Below are 21,417 nucleotides of genomic sequence, written 5' to 3'. Positions count from 1 at the left end.
TACTGGCAGGCCGCAAACAACTTCAAGGCGTATACTGCCACCCGAAGTTCCCGGCCAGAAGTCCCCGGAGTTGGGGACTGGCTTCAGTAGAGGCTGCTGGGACTCCCAGCAGCTTCTACTGAAGCCTTCCAAGTAAATCGCCAGAACGCCGACACCTCCTCATCTCCACCGCTCCCATGTTTTTTTTTGTGTTGCCATAAGTTAGTCTCTCTCCGTTGGTGCGCTGGGTTAATGCTAATGCTAATAATGCTAATGCGAGCAAATAAAATGGCGGCTTCACAAAACTTTTCAGAGTTTTACGGGGCGTGGTTTACAATTCGCCCAGCCAATCAGAAATTGGAACCTTTTCCTCCCCAGGAAAGTACCACCTCTCTAGCAGGGACTGAAAAGGGGGGAAAAGGTTCCCGAAAAAAGTTCTAGTTCCAGATCTTTTTGGTGTGAACGCAAAATCCCAGGAACTATCGGAACTATTCCTGGGAAAAGTACTCCGGTGTGAAAGCGCCTATAAATTCCTGCAGTGTGGAGATGAAGGGGGTTATGTGAGTTGCTCTTGGGCAGAAGAGCACACAGAATGTCACCCATTTTTGTGACGTTTTGTTTATCCCTTAATGCTAGATTGTGTCTGTTTATATCATTAATAATACATCTTTTTGTTTAATCCTAATTGATTTTGTTACCCATCTTAAAACTGTACATTATATTGGGTAAATAAAATCCTTATCTTTTCCACCTCAACCTGCATTCCTGATTTGTGCGTAGCCTGGTCCTTCACAGCGCTCCAAACAAACATTTGCTACTATATTGACAAGCACACTGCTACAATGCTTCTTCTACTTCCCAAGCCTCCTCATCTATCAGCATTTGGATTTATGTTAAACTATAACTAATGATGCAAATAAGGCTGGGAAGTTCCAAACAAGTGTCACTGAACCACAAATCCAAAATAGTGCTTATTTTTGGTTTGCTGGCCTCTGAGGAGAATCATGTCCACAGAGTTAGACCTTGAGGTAATTTTGTCAAGAATGACCCTGAAAGATTGTGGCTGCATTCAGAGCGAAGGACACTTATCTACGATCTAGAGAAAAAGAGACAGGAAAGTTAGCTGGAAAAAACGTAAAGATTGCGTCGGCAGAAAGTTGGGATTTCTCATTAAACCAGTATTCTGTAGTTATCACGGCATTATCTTGATCTCTTATGTGCTAATATTAACTTAATTATTCAGAATCCTGTGGTACAAATTAAACACATTTTCATTACATTGTGATAAATTGTATTTTAGTTGAACTAATTCTTTAAAAAAAAAAACATATATTCTCAAATATGTCAGACCTGACTATGTAACGTTATAATTGAATCTCATTCATATTTGCATGAAAAGTGTAAATCGTCTCATCTTAAAGCGAGCATTTGGCCACAACATGAAAGACAGACGAGGAATACACTGGAACTAAATTGGTGCCAGCTCTACTTATAGCTGATGAACTTTATTATGCTTATATGTCATGGTGCGAGGATAGAACATATCTGAATGATTCACACATGTGCATTAATGAACAGTTTGAGGCAGGACTATGAGGCTGAACCACTGAAGCACATGAGCTGGCAGCTGTATGAGGAGTGAGGAGGAAGTGGGTCAGTGTTAATATCCTCCGTTTACGTGCACCTGGGTTAAAAACTGTTGCCATAGTTACTCTCAATGGTGGAGGAAGTTCTCAGAGCTATTACTTAAGACAAAGTACTCATACAGTACCACACTGTGAAAAAACCCTGTTACAAGTACGAGTCCTGTATTTACATCTCAGCTAAATAATAACATGCAAGTACAATCAGGAAATTGTACTTAAAAGTATTTTAAATAAAAATACACAACGCAGCAAAACCTGCTCTATAATATTATATATTATATAAGTAGATCTCTAGTGTACTACAACTGATGATTATTTTCATTATAGATTCATCTGCTGATATATTTAGTTTTGTCCAACCTTTATTGCAAACCTAAAATCAACGAAAGCAGCAAATCTTCACTAAATTTGTGAACCATGAAATTGCCAATTCCTTTTCTGTCAATCGATCGATCAATAGTTATTTTGAGTGTTTCCTATCAACCCCCACAGTTTAATGATGAACATAAAATACTTGTTCACTTCTCATTGGTTGGGGTCCATGCAGTCTAGCCTGGGGGTTAAACTCTCTGTGGGTCAGAGAAAGCCTCTCTTTGTGAGAGTATCCCCTCGCAGGACCTCTTCCCATGTCTTGGTGGGCTTGGAAAGGCCCGGGATGAAGGTCTCGCACTTCCAAATGACAGCTTCACAGAGAGCGTCTCCCAGACCAAATCCCTTCCCGAGGCTGTAGACTTAGGTGCTCATTGAACCTTCTCTCTAGTCTTTAGTGTTTTAAATCAACACTAAAGACTCACTTCTTCTCCCTGGCCTTCTAGTCAGAGCGGAGCACGACTCATGACATTTCCCTGTGTTTGATTTTTATATTTGCTGTTGTAATTTATTGTCTTCTGTTTGCGATTGTAGTAATGTGTTTTTTATTTGCATGTACAGCACTTTGGCTCGACCAAAAATCGTTTTTAAAATGTGCTATATAAATAAAACCTGATTTGATTTGATTTGATTCTCTATCAAATCAAATCATCTGAGTTGTAAGTCGCATGAGAAGTAAAATACATAAAATGTGTACTTTTGAAGTATATAAATGCACTTAAATACTCTGCACCACTCTTCATATGATCAGCACTGCATGAGCCCTGCTCGTGAGCCATGTATGAAAGCACCACTAAGACCAGATCAGAAGCTGGGAGTGGAAGAAAACATTCAAAAGACAAAACGAGGGACAGGAAGTGAGCGAGAGAGGACGAGCTGACCGAGGAGAGCTCAGCCTCTCCTGTTGCTGGATCACATTGAGGACAGCCACTGAGGGAGAGAAGAGGGGAGGCAATAACAGAGGAGGCTATTTCAGGCTTTGGATGACGCCTTTCACAACCTCAAGAAGTGCACTTATAAAAGAGATGGCCTTCACTAACCGGCAAACTGTGGACGTACAGTGAGACCAGAAAGTCAACAAGTCCCTGGACATCAGTAACAGGTCACTGTGTGTCAGAAAACCACATCACAAGAGCGCTCACATATGCTTCTGAGGTTAATGAAATCAGGTTTGTCTTCCCCCTCCTCGTTTTCTTTGCTCTTTCTCAAGAAGGGAGGGGGTGACCCAGAAGATTGCTATTAATGCAACACCGTCCCAGGTCTTTCCATATTCATAAGTGAAAGTGCTGATGTATAAAAAGCCGGAGAGGAAGAGAGAACTTTGAAGAGATGAGAGGTAATGAAAACAAATGGAAAGCAGGAGGAGGGGAGAAGCTGTTTTGCTTTAGAGCTAATGAAGAGCAGTTTGAAGTGTGAGCTGGGGCCTTATTTATAACGCCTTGCGTAGGATTGACGTGGGAAGGTTGCTTACGTAGTACAAAGCAAAAAAATAGGTACAGAAATGTTCCGACATTTTCCGATTCACAAAACATTGCGTACCGGCGAGGGAAGTGCGTACGGCACTCCCTACGCCTGTTTCCCTTTATAAATCACAATCGACTCGTAACGCCCATATTTGCCTATAAATAGTCAAAGAAACGCCCATTCATTCATTCATTTTGACTGACTGCATGAAGAAGATCAGGAAATGAGGACCGAACAGCTAAAAAAGACATCTCACACCGTGTCAGATTTTGGTTATTTTGGGGAGGTGGAGATAAATCATATTGTTTGGTGGATGCAGTTAGAACCAGAGTAGCAGCATGGAGGTCGGATCGTCACCAAAATAAATAAATAAGTGGTCGGAAAAAAGTTAATGACAAAATAAATACACATAACCTTCCTCAGGCAGTGTGTTTGTCCCGGGGACAGGAGACCCCCCCTTGATGAGAAACTGTAAGAAATGATCGGGGAATCCCTCCGGAGTGGAGTCATGACGACTGGATCTGAATTATTGTGTTGTATTTGGTGGTTTGTGTTCCAGCTGTCGATCAGCAACTATATATCCATAATCCACCAGTTAAAGGAAATACAACTAATGTGTTGTGTTATATTAGCTGTACAATTTACCACATATGGTGTTCTTAGTTTCCATACCTCCTGTGTTTTACGAGCGACTTATCAAGTCTTGGCAAACGGCATAAAACACGATTAAACGTGATAGTATATAAAACCATGCTCGTATCTACAACCTATAGAAATGCAAAACGGCATCAGTTTAGACGTTATTCTGTCCTCCTGCTTACCGCATCATTTATGAGAAAACATTTCATAACATTAAACACAACATATTCGAGGTGGTTTTAAATAACATATCCGTATTTATTTATTTCTCCAAGTTATGTTTTTGTGTGCATTGAGGAGTCTCAAACAGGCGTTTGTTTAATCATTTTAAGATTGGCTTTAATCAATGTTTGAAAATGAATTCTTCATATTTGATCAATGAGAGGTAACATTTTATTTATGGTATTATTTCCACATATTTCTCTCCATTCTTCCTTCTGCCAACGGTGTCGCAGTTTCTCGTCTCTCCCGTTTGTGTGCTTAGTGCGTACGCATGGGTTAGAGTTTGCGTGGAGGACCGCACATTTTCCCGTCAAGTTAGTATTTTATAAATCGCAAACATTGCGTAGAAACTGGCGTACGCCATTTTTTGAGCGTATATCCCTTTATAAATGAGGCCCCTGGTCATTTGAACTTACATGTGGTTGGATCATTTGATGTATATACACTCAAAAGCAGCACGATTCATGAACAAATGTTTTACAGGGAGAAGAAAGAGGGTTTTTTAGATATAAACGGGGTGTCACTTTCAATACATTATTGTGGGAAATGTAAGTTGTTGTCCTCACTAACATAAAAATGAGCAAACAGTCATTACACCAAACTATGTGAAAAGTAACCTGAGGAACAGTTTTGGGTTTGATAACATAGTGTCATGATCCTGGTGTTGTGTCACAATGTTGGTTTTGTCTGTCTTGTGGTGGGTTTTATTTTGCTGTTCTGTTCCCCCCGTCTCTTGTCTTCCTTCCTGTGTTTTTCCTCCTGTGTCTGATTGTCTCATTGTGTTCACCTGTCGCCCTTGTGTTTCTGCCTCCCTTACCCAGCTGTGTCTTGTCCTGTGATTGCCCCTTTGTATTTAGTCTTGTCTTCCCCTGTGTGCCTTGTCGGTTCCTTGTTTTTCTTGTCTCCCTCCATGTTGGTCACGATCGTTTTTGGTATTGTATCTTCCTCGTGTTACCTATGTGTTTCATGCCATGTTATTTATGTTCATCAGCTTTTTTTATTAAAGCTCGCTTTTGTTTTGAAACCCGCTTCCCTTTTAATCTGCATTTGGGTCCTACCTTTTGCCGAACTTTAACACATAGATTGTAGAATTGTAAATAAATATAAGTTTGTTGACTTTCATAGCTTTTTGAATGGAGCAGAGGAACAACAATAAACACGTTTAGGAGACTAATTGTTTAGTCCATGATGACGTGACATCACGTGGTGATGAGTTCATTGTTAAAGTTAGCTAAGTTAAAGTTTTCATGCAAAAAATGGAAGCACATTTTTGTAGACCAAATTATTAATGTATTAATCAATTAATACAGAAAACTTTTGCTATAAAGTTATATAATGTACTGTAGTTTAGGATTATGCCATATGGGTTGCATTTAAGGGGGGGGGGGGGGTTATTGGAATTTGTTGAAACCTATAAATAGGAAATGTTTAACTTTTTTACTTAATTTGAGTAGGAATAAGAGATAAAAACTTGTGTTTGTATTATGGGTACAACATTTTACATGCATTTTGTATTTAAGCGTGTCTTGGCAGAAAATAAGTGCTGCAATATTTGTACAAAATCAAAGCTGATCCAAAAACGTCTATTATGTTCTGTCTCTGGTTGGTTTCAATAAGATAATGAAATCCCCAAATTGCCTTTTAAGTAAGAATCCTCCCCAATCTCTTAATGCCGACACAGATCATACCCTAAATCCTGCTTTCAGCCCTCTCATACTCCCCCAGCTGTCCCAGCAGATGGTCCACGAGTCCACCCCCCTCCAAGCAGACACACACAGTAAACACACACATACCGACACACGCGCAGCATTCATGCCGACAGCTCCGACAGCTCCGACCCAGGTGACAGGAAGAGAAGGCAGGGGAGAGAGGGGCTGATGGTACAGGAAGAGAGTGAGGAGGAACAAGCCCCGCCGAGGGAACAACAGACGGCTGACAGAAAACCAGGCAGCTCATCTTCTCCGACAACTCGGAGGAGCTTTGAAGTCACATTTCACCTAATGTGCCTCCCTGACCCATTTCTGTACAACTCTTTGTGCCATCAAACACTCCGATCCTCGCTCTTGTGTTTTACTTCAAAACACAATCGCTCCATTGACTGTTCCCTCCCCTGATCAATCTCCAGACCTCATAAACTAAAGATGACGTGCGTGTGACTCTCAAAGTCTAATTTCCTGACAGAAGGAAGCACAAGAGGAGTGTGTTGTCATCCTTCTGCTCCTCCTCTCCCCCCCGAGCACATGCTCACACACTTCCACAGCTCGCCCCTGACTTTGTCTAGTGAGCAGAGGTCGCGACCCCCCCCATTCACCACAGATGGTGGCACAAAGACAGGCGGGGGGCTGAAACGGACTCCTGATGGTGGACTTTCCTCTGTGAGGCTGCCGCACCCCGACCAGAGCCGTGCAGCTGCTGCAGGGACCCCGGTGATTCAGATAAACCTCCCCCCCAAAAAAAACCCAACCAAAAGTCTGAGACTCGTAAAACCCACAAAAGCCTCACCAGGGATCTGGGATCAGCTAGCTAAACATACACAAGGAGAGACTCATAAACGTGGGAAGATAAACCCCGTCTGCCCGGACAGAAACAAAACAAGTGATGGAACATTAGACAAGCGTCTCTCTGGTGACAGATCATTCATGTGTTATCTCTACATGACACCAGCCATCGCTTCAAAAACATATAACTGGCTCTTGACTGAGAATAAGGCTAAACTTGTTTTTCTTTGTAGAGATTTCCACTGATATATAACAGGATGTTTTTAACCCTTAAATGGTTTCTGTAGCCTGGGGGACGTAACATGGGTATATACAATTACAAAAACAGTTTCTCGGCAGATACAGAGTGTTGGTTTTTGAATGAAGGTCATGTATTCAAAGAAAACATGAGGTGTGTATTGTAATTTTAGCCTAGATATAATAGAAAATAGCAATTGATTGATTTTACGAAATATTGATATGCACTTGCCCATTTATACGGCGCAAACACGCTACAACAGCCAAAGACATTTCCATTAGGAGAAACGCGCTGCACTTTCAAAAACGATATAAATATAGAAACATAAATGTGCCAAAACACATGCAAATGAAGAAACATCTTCACCAACTTGACAACACACACATACTCAGCATTTAAAAAACATTTTCCAACTTGACAAAACATTAGCAGTGTTTACTAAAAGCGTTGCATAAAGAAACGCTGCAAATACAAAACAGTGTCAAAACAAACCGGAAACAGGGATACTAGAAAAGTGATGCACACAGCTGGAATCATAGTGCTTGTTGACGTTCTGGGATTATGAAGTTGGTCAATTGTCAATACAATTCATCAAAAATATACAGTTCTTTGGCTTATTTTTACAATGTGATTGCATGACGACGGTATTCCAGATCTGTTGTAAGCTAGCTAGCTAACGTAGTTATTTCAAATTTACTGACCAAACACTTACAATTATGAGAAGGCAAAATGTGCCAACAGAGATAGTCCCTGAACCTCAACGAACCCTCAGGCCCCAGCTGTGTGCATTACTTTTTTGTCAGCCAATTAAAAATGAATATAATATTTATGAATGTAAGGCGCATGAGGACAAAATGGCCCAACTTTTGAGAGAGCGAAACGTCACAGATTACCCGTCATGCCTGGCTGTCAGAGCAGAAGTCCCCGTATGTGCGCTCATAGAGCATGCGCAGTTGAGTTGCCCCTTAAGCCCCGCCCCCGAGCTCCCACTCTCAGATGCGCGTTCATAATGCAGAGGAAAATAACTCTCATAATAACGTTATTAGCACATTTTACAACTTGAGGACCGAATGTTTTTAATAAGGGCTATACTGTACAAACGTTCATACTGGGTAGTTTATTTAGTTTAAAAAAAATTATCCAACGATTTATAGACCACTCTTTCCCAATGTAAGTCAATGGGAAAAAGTGTTTCCGGGCCCAGCAACCCATACGGAAGTGTAGTACCGCCGTTTGGCCACAACGAATATTTCCATCAGAGTCCGGCGCACTTCCTGGGGGCTTGCTGTGTACCTAATAAACTGGCAACTGAGTGCTGCTATACCCGCAGTTGTTTATCATCTGTCAATCATTTTCTAAATTGTATTTGACTCTTTTCGGATAGTTTATACACAAAACAATGAATCCAGAAAATAATCTTCAGATCCATCAATAATAAATAAACTGTATATTTCATTCAGTACATTTGTTTTATGAAAATGTATAATGTTACAATAAAAATAACTGTAAGCTGCAGACCTTCCATTATCAACTAGTGTGTTTACATTTCAAACAACTTCAAACTTTAATCACATTTTCATGATTAAATAATACAAATAAACAGTTCAATCTTTGTATATTCTTGCCGTGTCCGTTACAGCAGTATAGGTACAAATGTATGTGTGTAAATATACGAAGTGCAAAACGTAGCTGTGAAGGGTTATGTATAATTGAGTGTGTTTAAGTATTTATAACCATGTGTTTGCTTATACATATTAATTTTAATATGGACTCATGGGAGGCAGGCCTCGAGCTAGAAGAGATCCAAATAAACAAATAAACCCAGACGCTTTCATCTGTTGTCATGTGACCAAGGCAATTATGTATCAAACTTAAGAGGCTTCAGAAGTAAGTGGACTTTAGTTTTACAGAATAAACCTTGAGGCTCCATTTTGTTTAAATACTAACCTCAAAGTAATGAGTTTAAACATTAAAGCTGCACACAATCTTTTGTGGATTTACGTCATATCAAACATCATTTTCACCAGATGAGGTCGAGCCCCACTTTGTGTTTGTTACAATTTGTTTTATATATTTACGTCACCCATTGTCCTGAGGCCTGTACGACAAAGCCGGTTCAACATAACCTGGATATGTTTGAGTTAGCCGGTTGGCCTAATCCAAAACATACGCGCTCTCGCTAAGCGGTCCTACGACGCGGGTTATCAAGTGGATCGCTCAAGCCAGCCGAGTCCTATCTAGTTAGGTGCGCGTTCACATGAAAGGGGTGGTATTTGGAGCATTCGGCCAATCACAAACATGGACAAGCGTACTGACAGCGCAGCGCGTCATGCTTCCTGAATGAAAAGTCAACTATAATATTAGATATATGAAGAAGTTAAACTTTAAACATTCATGACTTAAACACTTTATCCAGGATAAAAGCCACATAGCTGCACCTGCAAGGTGAATACAGCTGGTAAAAGAAAAAGTGTTTGAATGCGTACATTAAAGGTGGGGTACGTCATTTTGGAGAAACCAGCTCGAGTGCGCTAGAATTTGAAAATACACAGCCGGAAAAAATCTGCCACTTCCTTACAGAGCCCCTCCTCCAACACACACGAACGCGCACATGACCAATAAGTCGCACGAGATAAGTTTGTGCACAGATGGAAGGCTGACAGGCAGGTAGGCCATCCAGTTATTTTTTATGGATTTTTTTTCAAAGCACTTAATATATTCATTGCTATCAGGATGTTAAGAGCATTCCATGGAATATAACAAAAAGTGTATCTCGAGCCGGTTTCTCAAACTTACCTACCCCACCTTTAACAGGTTTATGATATCACTGTTTATGAGTGGATCTGACTTTAATTACATTTGACTCAAGTGTTTCGTCAACTTAATGTGTTGCTTAAAATAATACTTCTGCATACAGTATGTGACACTGTGAGTGTTGCACTGCCAGATACGGCTCAAGAAGCTGACTCAGATAAGGAAATATATGATACATTATGATGTGATATGATGTGATATGAATGATAATGGGACACATCGACGTCTGCACTCACAGTGCCGCGGACTGTACGTAATGTTACTTTGATCCGGTTACTTGTGTTGTGGCAGATATTTAATTAAGCTTTCTTAACGCTAATGTTATAATAGTCAGATTGCTCTGAAGATGGGAGGGGATATTCTATTAATTTTCACGTTCACACAGTCGGTGATTTTTGCCGGCCGTCTTTCCTGCAACGGCAGTTTTTCTGTATTTCCTCTATCCTGTAATATGACTTGATCGCTTTAAACTCCGCACACTGAGCTCTGATTGGTCAGCAGGCGGTGCTTTCACTGAGTTGATCTCTTAGCCTGCAACCTAACCTGCTCCGGACCAGGCTAGCTGCTCAGCATAAGTTACCATGGAGATCTAGCCCGCTAAAAAGAGAACCAGCGTTGTAGGACCGGAAACCCAGAGTTTTCCCTGAGGTTAGCCGGCTAAGCGAAAATCCGGCTTCGTCGTACAGGCCTCTGGCAAGATTTGGTGGATTGATACTTGACCAATCACTGCAGACTGGCTGCTGTCCCACTCACAACAACACACACAAACTAATACACAAAAACACACACACACTACAACCAAAACAGTCTGCTCAGTGTGAAAGCTTGTGCCATTCAGATGAAGTCTGGCAGAGATGGATGTGAGTCAGGTTTATAAACAGTGATGACAACTCAGGATCTGAGTGATGAATGTGATAAATGTCAGCATGACGGATTCATTTCACAGCAGTTATTCAGAGCTGGGCGCGGACTATGACAGTGATGAATGCCAAGAGTTTGATTTGCGTAATTCTTATTCTGCATTAATGGGCTCGGTTCAACCAGAAAGCGCTGAGTCGGATGCTGTGCTGGTTATTCGTGTGACACTGAGACCCCGACAGGCTGCGTGTCATCTCTCCCAACAATCACTTCATTTGTCCACTCTGTTCAAAGATTTTTAATAAGGTAAATCTGCTGCTGTAGTGTTTGATGAAAAGCTGTCCAATATTAGAGAACAAGTGATCATAAAGAGCAAAAAAACATATTTGTGTATGTAGTGTTTCAAAAACTTGCTAAGCTGACCCTAATAAGCTATCGAGACAGCCTGGCAACTACTGTAGTATAACCTGTAGATATCTAAAGATTATCAAAAGTGAAAGAAATGTACAATGTTTTCAGAGGAATATTTATGTGTCTCTCTATGTCATTTTCTGCCACTAGGGGGCTCTCAATCAAAACAATAAGAAAAGAGGGAATTAGCTAGCACCGTAAAAGAGCGGGGTTGCGGTCGAATACTCCAAAAAAACAGCTCCTAACCCTATCGTCTATTCCTTGACCTCGGAGTGAAACGTCATGGGGTTAAGGGATAGTGGATAGGAGAATTCAAAAGGATTTAGGAGAAGAGACTGCGGCACTTTAGAGAATCCGACTGCACTTTCACTATCCGACGTATTTATGATGCGCCAGCAGAGGTCATAAATGTGCGTCTGCTGCTGTGGGGAAACTATGGAAACTACAGTTTTCTATACAGCGGACTACAACATGGATGTTTAATAAGAACGAGGGACTACTGTAAACTCATCTAGAGACTCTGCACCGTGCTCTGATGCTGTTGCTTTATGCTTTATGAACGGGGACAACAGAGAAACATATTCTTCATGACCAAAGTTGGAATTGAAATAAAAAAGGAAAGTGAAACTTATGCTCGTCACCCTCTCCCTCCGGTCCACATTAATACAAATGATCCCAATACGTATGATTGTATGAAAAGATCTTAAAATCAATACAAATGTATTTATTATAAACGTTAGTCCTTAACATCTATCACTGTGTATATCACCATTCAAACATCTTTTAAAAGTTGAACAAACCCCACACAGCTCAGTAAAGACTGTGAAATGTTGACTTTATTTGATCATTTCAGTAAAAACTAACGTTCATATTTCTCTTTTTGATTATAATACTGATGAACGTTCAAAACAAAGCACTTTGGCAACTTACCACATACGTTTTAAAATGCTTAATAAGCACCGTAACTTTCATGATATCATTTCTCGTTCATAATCGGTTGTTTCCGTGAACGGCCGACTGTTGTGTGACGGCAAATGCGGCGGCCGCAAGGCATTGTGGGGCAGCATTTTCTCCTCTCCTTTCGGTTAGGGAGGTCCAGTGGTTCCTAAGCTAAAGGAGGTTATAAAGGAAGTTTGAAACCTCCTTTCCTTTTAATTTAGAGAATTCGAACGGCATTATCATGGCTGCCACTGAGGGACTTCTGGGTCATTTCACTCCGTTAGGAAGGTTCCTAAGCTAAATGGACTATTCGACCGCAACCTGGATCATGGATTGTCAGATCAGTCAGCTTTTTACAGTCAGCACCATTGTTTCTTTTTTTGAAGATTTTTATCGTGAACCAAATTCTGGCTAGTTACGCTGATGCATATGTGTGTTAAAGTTTGAAATTGTTTATTAAATGCACAACTGGAGTATAGTAGTGATAGTTTTAAGTTTGATCTAATGTTTATTTTTGACATCAAAGAGGGTGATTGCAATTTTCTGTTGTTTTTCATTCCTTTTTAATTTCAATCAAACAGCTCAAATCTTACCCAATGAGTGGGTGAAAATCATAACATGTATTTGTCTTAGAGCATGCACACATGTCAATATAACTACTATGACTGTTTTTTTAAGTTTGAATGTGTTAAAATTGGGGCAATTTAAATTGGTATCTCATCACTATTATCACGTAAACTATGAACTGACCGTGTGAAATGGTCCACCAGCGCTCCCACCAGCTCCCCCACTCGGTCCTGGTTGGAGCACAGCTCCCCTCGCTGCAGACACAGCAGGACGTCATCCTGGGAGGTCGTGTGCAGCGCCACCATCTGGTCAGCCCCGCTGGTCACACTCAGCCCTGTCAACTGTGGAGAGACACAGAGACAGATGAGGACACAACAACGACTCTGAAGAGAAGTCGAAGTACAGCTGAAAGGGGATCAATGTTTAACATCCCCCAGTCTTCATGCAGATTATGGTAATGGAGGGTTCGATTGTTTTGGTGCTAATTTCTGTGCTGTTTCAGCACTCAGATTTCCGATGTAACAAATAGCGTTATGGCAGTTAAATGTTTTTCTGTTCAAATGTAATGTTTACTTCATCATATGTTTGAATGTGTTAGTTTTTAGGGTTCATGCTGACTACCTAGTTGCACTACATCAGCAAAATTGCACACAAATATACAAGAACATAACAATTGTGTTATGTGTAAAGAAATACATTTATTTTTCATAGTTTAAGGACATTTTATACTAATAAGACCTTAATAAAACACTGTACTTTAACTTTATTCTGAATGGAAGACTTTGGCACTTTTATTTTAGGGAAAGACCTAAATACTTCTCCTACTTCTGTGTGTAACACCTGATTGTTCCATCAGTTTGTGACCTGAGGGACATTTCAGCCTTTATGCCGAGAGTTAACCTTAATGCCTCTGTACAGAGAGTCTGGTGACACAGTGAGGGCAGAGCGGCTTCTTCTCTATCCTCTGCTTCTGACCTGGAAACAGTCGTATGGTTCACTGTGAGCAGCAGAGCTTAATGTCATCAGCTATCTTTAGCTGCTCGCTGCTGCTGCATACTGATGCTGTTTAACCCTAGCATGCAGTGAGCTCTCTCTGAAACCACTGCTGGACGTCCAGCAGTGGTGACTCATTGTGTAGGTGTTTGCTCTTTAACCTTTATTGAGTATACATTGTACATACAGTAGAGAACAGATCTGTTCCATCTGACTACTGTTTCATATAAACTGCCAGTCAATGATTGTGACAGCAAAATGTTTGAGAAGGACAAAAATGATAAGGGTCAGGCAGTAGCTCCGTCCTTAGGGGCTTGGCTTGGGTACTTGAAGGTCACTGCTGGATAGTCACCAGTTCAAATGGAAAATATATATATAATAATAATAATAACTGAGTATAGCTGGATAGCTGGAGAGGGCACACAACCCCCAAATGGCATGAGAATGTGTGTATGTGTGTATTTAGGTTGTAGTGTGCACAGGTTTTTGCATATGAGTTTATCAACTCTTTACCAACAGAGTGCAAACTGAAATTCTCCTAGGGAATTAATAAAGTTTGTCTTTGACACGGTGCAGTAGTACCAGTGATACATCTATAAAAACAACCCACAATACGAAATGTGTTGAACAAATAACATATGAATTACACTTGTATTTATAGTAAACGTAACACTGGTTGGCAGCCCTCCAATGCAATGCTCATACTTCTTGTATCCTGCTAAGGTGCATGCCTTATGATCGGGTGAGGATGCAGACTTTTTGTCGGGGCATGTATCTTAGCCTCAGTGTTTTATCATATCTATATCTATATGTATGTAGACTTCCTATTTCATTTGTTGCATCTTATTTTTAGCTGGAGCTAAATTCTATTTAACAAAGAATGTTAACGCCTAACTCGATGAGCAACTCCTTCTCCCCCACCGCTGCCCAGGCCTAAATCTGGAAGTGAAATATCTGCCAAAAATCTATTTACAAATGTCATTTAACTTCATTAGTTTGAATTTACGGGAGTACTATTTTTGTGAATGAATGCTGCAGTTCCGAATATTTCTCTCCCCCCCCCTGCCTGAAAGCCTCCATTTCAATTCTTTGTTTACTTCTGTGACATAATGACATCACTACATAACACTCGCGCTTATGTGATAGGCTAAGGGGCAGGACATATCTAGGGGGTTGATCGATCACAACAGAGCCGACCAGCTAACCAATCAGAGCAGACCGGGCTCTGGTTTCAGACAGAGGGTGAAAAGAGGTGCTGCAGCACAGGCAGTATGAGAAGAGCTTTTTGAACATTAGAGCAAGGAGACATGTCCCAGTGGAGACACTACATACTGATATGAACCTGAGAGTGAGCATGATAGGGCCCCTTTAAGAATGTTCAGGTGCATGAATGTGGGAGAGCGTGCATGCGAGTACTCACAATGTCTAAGGGAAGCCTCTTCAGAACCCTGAACCCTTTCTTCGGCTCTAATTTGTACACACACTTGTCTGTGATGAGCAGTCCTCGGTCCGTGCTTTTGTTGAATCTATTCACCTGAGAGACGGAACATGACAGAAGAGGTTTTTATTTATTTATTCACTTTTGCAACTTGTAGGATCTTTTTACTGTCACCTCAAACACTTGTTGGTTTTCCTTGTGGAGCAACAAACGAGCGACACACACCAAACAAAACAAATGCAGATAAAAGGCAAAGGCTCTTGGGGCTTGTCAGTGTTGGTGGTTGTTTTATTTTCCTCTATCAAAGCCTTCACATCTTCAAATATACTTTGTCTAAAGCTTTTTAGAGTTTCTCTACAATCCCTGATAAAGGAAATATGGCCTTTATTATCCACAGAGACTTGATAAGAGTTCATCATGAGGTGAAATAATAAGCAAGGCCTCATCTGACTCCATTAAGTTGAGTGGAAAAACGTTTAAAAGAAAATTGTAGGAGTGAATTATAGTTCCTGATTAATCCTCTGATTATGTTTTCAAATCTCATGTCTTTATACTCCTGTCTGAGAGGGTTGCATGCAACGCTAGGACATGAAATCTCGAGCGGCACAAAAGAGAAAAAGGGAAGCGAGTGGGTGGAAAACGGAGAACATGGCAAGTGAGAAGCCATCCCAAAGCTAAAAAGAAGCAACAAAAGAAAGCAACACATTTTCATTTCAGCGTTTTCTTTTCCCCACGCTCTGTACCTTCCGACAGAAGCCAGAGAAGAGGACCTGGTTGTACTCGTCTATGTTCCTCAGCTCCTTGGAAACTCTGATGAAGGCGGCGCTGGTCTGAGGGCAGTCTCGCACCTGCAGGATTGAAAGACCTCGTGTTATTAACAGAAGCCACTAGCTACAGCAGGAATGTGTGTCGTCGTTAAAACTGCGTGACCCCTCTCAGCCTCTTTTATGGCTTAAATGCGCTAAGCAGCAGATCAAAGCTGGTGGCCTCGGGCTGCTGTTAGCAGACAGCAGGGCAGCTGATGCTGGAGCTCAACTCCATGAGGAGAATTAGAGTCAGGGGCTGCTGGTCTCAAAGCGTGTCATGGTCTCCCTTCGTCACAATATTGTCTCCACTTCCTGTGACCAATTATACTAAGGAACTAGTACTATTCAGCAAAAGTATTGGAGGTTCTTTGGCCTACGTCCTTTAGTACCAGTGAAGGGACTCTTAATGCTACTGATACTGACTACAATGATACTTTATTGTGCCTCCAGATTTGAGACACAGTTTGGGGAAGATCCTTTGGGTCTGGATCATCGTTGTGTAGGAGAGTCAGCCTCTTCTCTCAGTTCTCTCTCTCCTGCCTAATTGCTTCAGTTTTGTTTTAAACGTGTTTTTTTCTAATGATAGTTTACGAGGAAAACATTTAAATGGCTGTAGGGTTTAAGTTCAATAAGATAGAAATTCATGTTTTCTATCTTCCAGCCTAATCTTCCAAAATCGATTATTTGACCTCTCCAGCTCAGTGAGAGACAACAAATCATGTGTCTACTAATGCTATACAAAACAATGATAAGGGAAGAAGCTGCTTAAACGTCTGTGCTTTGCTGGAACATTAGGTTTTTTAAAGTGACAATAACTGCTCATATAGCCACAAAAATAACTATGGTGATGTATTTTTCACCCACAACTTCTAAAATGAGCTTGGAATAATGAAACAAACTTGTTGACTTTTGGTCTTTTGGTGGAGGGTTTCTGAGAATACATGACAATACCCTAATTTGTCTGACTTCCCCTCCTGTCTGCTCTCAGCATTTAATCAGGTCACGATCCAGGCCGACTGCATGCTGGATTATATGCACTCCTCTATAGGTCTTTGTGGAATGAACAACAATGTGGTGAAGCTGGAGCCCTGAAGGAGGCTGGGAGTCACGGGCTGTCTGACAAAGTGACTCGGGAGTGACTCCCTGAAGGCGTCTCTCCAGCCTCTGGCCACCAAACATCTCAGATTAGCCATTAAATGATCTGACTGTGGGATTGGTTAAAGGAGGGCTGTGTTCACACCATGCTCCTTTAGTGACGCTGCGAGGCTCGTCGTCACATGCACCGTATACATTAACACAGATGGTTTTCAGTGATTCAGTACACTGCTGCTCATTCAAGTCTTATTTACTGTGATGAACTCAATCCAATGGATTTTCCCAGTTGTTATGATAAAAGGAATGAGCATGTTGTTGTGTTGCTTCATAATAAATGAGGTTAGAAAACTCTGAGAAAACACACTCAAACACACAATCAAACTTCTCTTGAATAGATATTAGAGTACAATCTTTAAACAAAATAGCATATTAAACTAGAACTAACTTTTTGCAGTGTATTTATAATTTTTCTATCTTTTTGTCCGACCAAAGCAAAACAAATTCTCCACTTCAATTAGTAGTTAAACAATGGATTGGTTAAACATTAAAACATTTCTTCACTACGTTAATAACCAAAAAGATATGTAGTAAAATATTTGTTTTGCACTTAAAAGGAGACATTTGTTTAATATCGCCAATTAAGAACAGAAAATAAGGATTTGACACCTTAAAGTACAGAATAACTGTCAAATAATAAACTGATAAAATGACAAAAACTGCAAAGATATTCCACTTAAATTATAACGGGGTGTGCATAGTTAATTTTCAGAAACTCATATTCTTATTGTACTTTCTTGTATTTTTGTATATTTCTTGTAAATATTTTTTGTAATGTTTTTTTTTTACAGTAGTTCTATATTTGTTGCTTTGTTACAACTTCCTTCCTTTAACTGTGTGTTTATAGTGTGTTTATGTATGCAGTCACTATGCACTACAACAGACCAAAGCACAATCCTTGTATCTCAGGGTTTCCCACACATAGACTTTACTTGAGCGGGCTGCCCATACTAACGGCCAGCAAAGTATATTTCGCGACCCATTTAATTTTTTTTTGTTTCGTTTTTTTGTATCCGCCGTTGTATCCTGCAATCGATTAACTAGTGGACAATGATCCCTCGCTCTACGCCTCCTGTACCTGTTCGCTCTGCTATCGCGTGAAGGGTCCGCTAACAAGCAACCAACAGAAAGGGAGACCTTACGAGAAACAGAGAAGACGCCGTAAACATCGTTTTTTCCAGAGCAGTGTGTGTGCATCATGTTGTTGCACGTCACAAAGGCGCACACACACACACACGCACACACACACACACACACACACACACACACGCACACACACCACTCTCGGGCCCCCCTGGTAGTCACACGGCTCCATAATATAACTGGCAAAAATGTAAGAATGTCATGCATCGGCCTACAGTGGGAAAATTGTGTAATCTGTTGGAATCGAGTAGAAATATCAAATATCACTACTTTTCTTCTAAATGAAATGCTGACATTACAAAATGCATGGTTTTATACTGCAATGGCAGTGAGATAAACAAATGTGGTTTGAATGGAAGTCAATGAGGCATTTTTGGCCACGAAGATGTCCAGAGGTAGTATCTGACACTACGTAAAAAATAATAATGCAATCAAATCAACTTTTTTTGTTAATCTTTGACATATCCAAGACTCTAAATAACCACCAAAGCCCCATCCCCCTACTAATTATTATATGGAAAATAATTGAGGTTTTGTGTGTTTTTGTAATAAATAATGCAAATAATTAAACAGGCATTTAAAGGGTTAAAATCCTGAAAATGATTGAATGTTTGGTAGTTTTCAGCACGTTAGAAGTTGTTTAATTGATTCATGAAAAGAAAGTAGAAAAGAATATTGATGTTATGATGATTTAATAGCAGTTTTTTGGGGGGGCGTGTACATTTTTGCCACGAAGGTGTCCAGAGGTAGTATCTGATACTGCGTAAACAATAATAACGCAGTCAAATAAATGTTGTTGCTAATCTTTGACACATCCAAGACTCTAATAACCACCAAAGTTCCATCCGCCTACTAATTATTATATTTTGTGTTTTTTTGTCATAAATAATGAGATAATTCAAATAATGAAACGAATGAAAAGGGTTAAAATCCAGATTTATTTTTTCAAATGTTTGGTCGTTTTGAGCACGTTAGAAGTTGTTTAAGTGATTCATGAAAAGAAATTAAGTAAAAATAAATATTGATGTATGATGATTTAATTGCAGTGTTTTGGGGCGTGTACATTTTTGCCACGAAGGTGTCGAAAGGATGAAAATTCGAAGAGGGCACAAGGGATATTTCAGATCTGTGGGAAACACTGCATCTGTATACCTTCTTGGCAATAAACCTGATTCTGACTGCTTTGTGTGATGTAAGCCACTTAAGATTCACTTTGTATATCTATTTCTGGAGATTGAATGATATCCACGGCCTTCTTTATCAATTAGAATTTCATCATCACGTGCCATCAAATGACTTCAGTATGACGCTGTGGTCATGTGACAATATGTGTGTAGTATAATGATGAGATTATAACCCCCGTCCCTTTCTTAGCTCACGTGATGACGCCTGGAGAGGCTCCACTCACTGATGAAGGTCATGGGATTCAATTGAAAGCACCACATTCGTTGTACTTAATGTTTCTTAACATTTGTTTACATTGTTTTAAAGTGGATTTAAGTTATCTACACAGCTGTTGCATTACTTCTTCTTACAATATCTGTATTATGAGCTGAAACAAAGAGGACAACATTGGAAAACTGTAGTTTAACTGTTAGTTCAATGTAAAAGTAACTGTTGCAGTCTATGATCTTTTATAAATATTTTTGATACGGCAACACATAAAATAAAATAACTGTACTTCTATGAAAATCATTTTTTCTTCTTTTCATTTTTTGTATGTTGTTTTTGTTCCACTGTAGGTGACTTTATTTGATTTCTACCTTCATACTTGAAATGATTTTGTGTATGTTGTAGAGCTTGTTTATCATGAGGTTTGTAGTCATTTCCCTGTGATACTTGAGGTCACTCACCAGGGTGATGCGTTGTGATTGGATAACTCACAGGATGGCTATTGTTCTTCAATGTACTTTGTTTTTCTTGGACCTTGTCTGTATAAATTGTTTGTTAGTATTGAATTAGTTGATTAAATACAATTATATATCTAAAATAAGAACACATGTCTTTCAGAGGTTGAGAAATGGAATACTTTTGCTTAACTAGAATGATTTTGTATGTAAATAAAGAGTAATCAGGGACTTCATGAGCTATTTTAACATGATGTGTTGCAGATCATTGACCTTAAGAGCACCCTGACTGATCATGTGCGTTCCTTACGTTGGCCAGGTAGTCCCTCTCCCAGGCTCTGCTGACCCCCCAGTCCATCCTCTCTCCGCTCAGTGCAGTCAGAGCTGCCACTTTGGCCCGGACCTCCAGCATGTCAGACGGGGGGATGTTCTTCACGATCTGCCTCGCCCACCACCTGACAACATGGGGTGGCAACAACACAGAGGGTCAGCTGGGTGGAATAAACATCAGAGGTGCAACTGAGGACCATACAGTAGGAGGAAAAGCTTCAAGATTAGACTGTGTGACTCATTCAAGTTATTCTGCAACCATTAGAAGACTAGGCCAACTTTGTTTTGGTTTCAATTAGATTCAACGTTATTGTCATTGCACAGAGTACAAGTACAGAGACAACCAAAGGCAATTAGCATCCAACCAAAATGTGCAAAAGAAACAGTAAACTACAGTGTTAAGTATAGTATAATATAAGTATATAGATATAAAAAATACAGTATGGACAGTATTTATGATAAACTGTGTAGATATGAGTAGGCTACAGAAGCTGTTTGGACAGAATAAAATAACTAAAAGAACTAACGTGCGAAATCAGTATAGAAATGATAGCCGATTAATAGTTAAAGTCATTTCCACACAAATATGGCACAAAATAAGGTTTTCAGTCTACCAAGTATTGAGATTTCCTGTTTTTTATCATATGGAAATATTTAGGTTTTGGACTGAGAAAATAAGAAATGTCAAGACATTACCTTGGAACTTTCTATTTCATTGACCAAATGATTCATCTTGAAAATAATCAGCAGATGAATAGGTAAGCAACATAATGATGAAGTTCTGCCCTGGTTAAATGATTGTTTTACAAGTAGATGAGAAAATGTATGCCGCTCTTGGTCTGTTTGGTCAACATGAAGCTAGAAGGCGGAAGGAAACAGTTAGCCTGGCTCTGTCCAAAAGTAACAAAACCTGCCTACCAGTACCTCTTGGGTTTACTAATGAACAAGTTGCATTTTGTATATTTGATCTAGATGATAAAAAGTCTTTTCAGGGTTTTTCTTCATCTTTTCATCCACCACCGGTGTCTAGACTCCATCCTGTCTCAAGGCATCTCTACCCCGTA

At 40.1% G+C, this 21,417-nt stretch overlaps 1 protein-coding gene across 1 annotated transcript in view; it reads right to left on the bottom strand.

Annotated features, from left to right (window-relative positions):
* myo1g (myosin IG) overlaps positions 1 to 21,417 on the bottom strand; it is a 63,968-nt gene that overhangs the window by 11,395 nt on the left and 31,156 nt on the right. The window contains exons 18-21 of the mRNA XM_034124360.1: positions 20,334 to 20,478; positions 15,819 to 15,923; positions 15,058 to 15,171; positions 12,828 to 12,985 (exon numbers count right to left, since the gene is read on the bottom strand). Coding sequence (XP_033980251.1) covers positions 12,828 to 12,985; positions 15,058 to 15,171; positions 15,819 to 15,923; positions 20,334 to 20,478 — 522 coding nt within the window. The remainder of the gene's footprint in view (positions 1 to 12,827; positions 12,986 to 15,057; positions 15,172 to 15,818; positions 15,924 to 20,333; positions 20,479 to 21,417) is intronic.

Source organism: Trematomus bernacchii, unplaced genomic scaffold, assembly GCF_902827165.1.
Source record: "Trematomus bernacchii unplaced genomic scaffold, fTreBer1.1, whole genome shotgun sequence".
NCBI classification, from domain to species: Eukaryota; Metazoa; Chordata; class Actinopteri; order Perciformes; family Nototheniidae; genus Trematomus; species Trematomus bernacchii.
The sequence above is the reverse complement of the archived record's forward strand: the minus strand, read 5'-3'. Positions and strand labels throughout refer to the sequence as shown.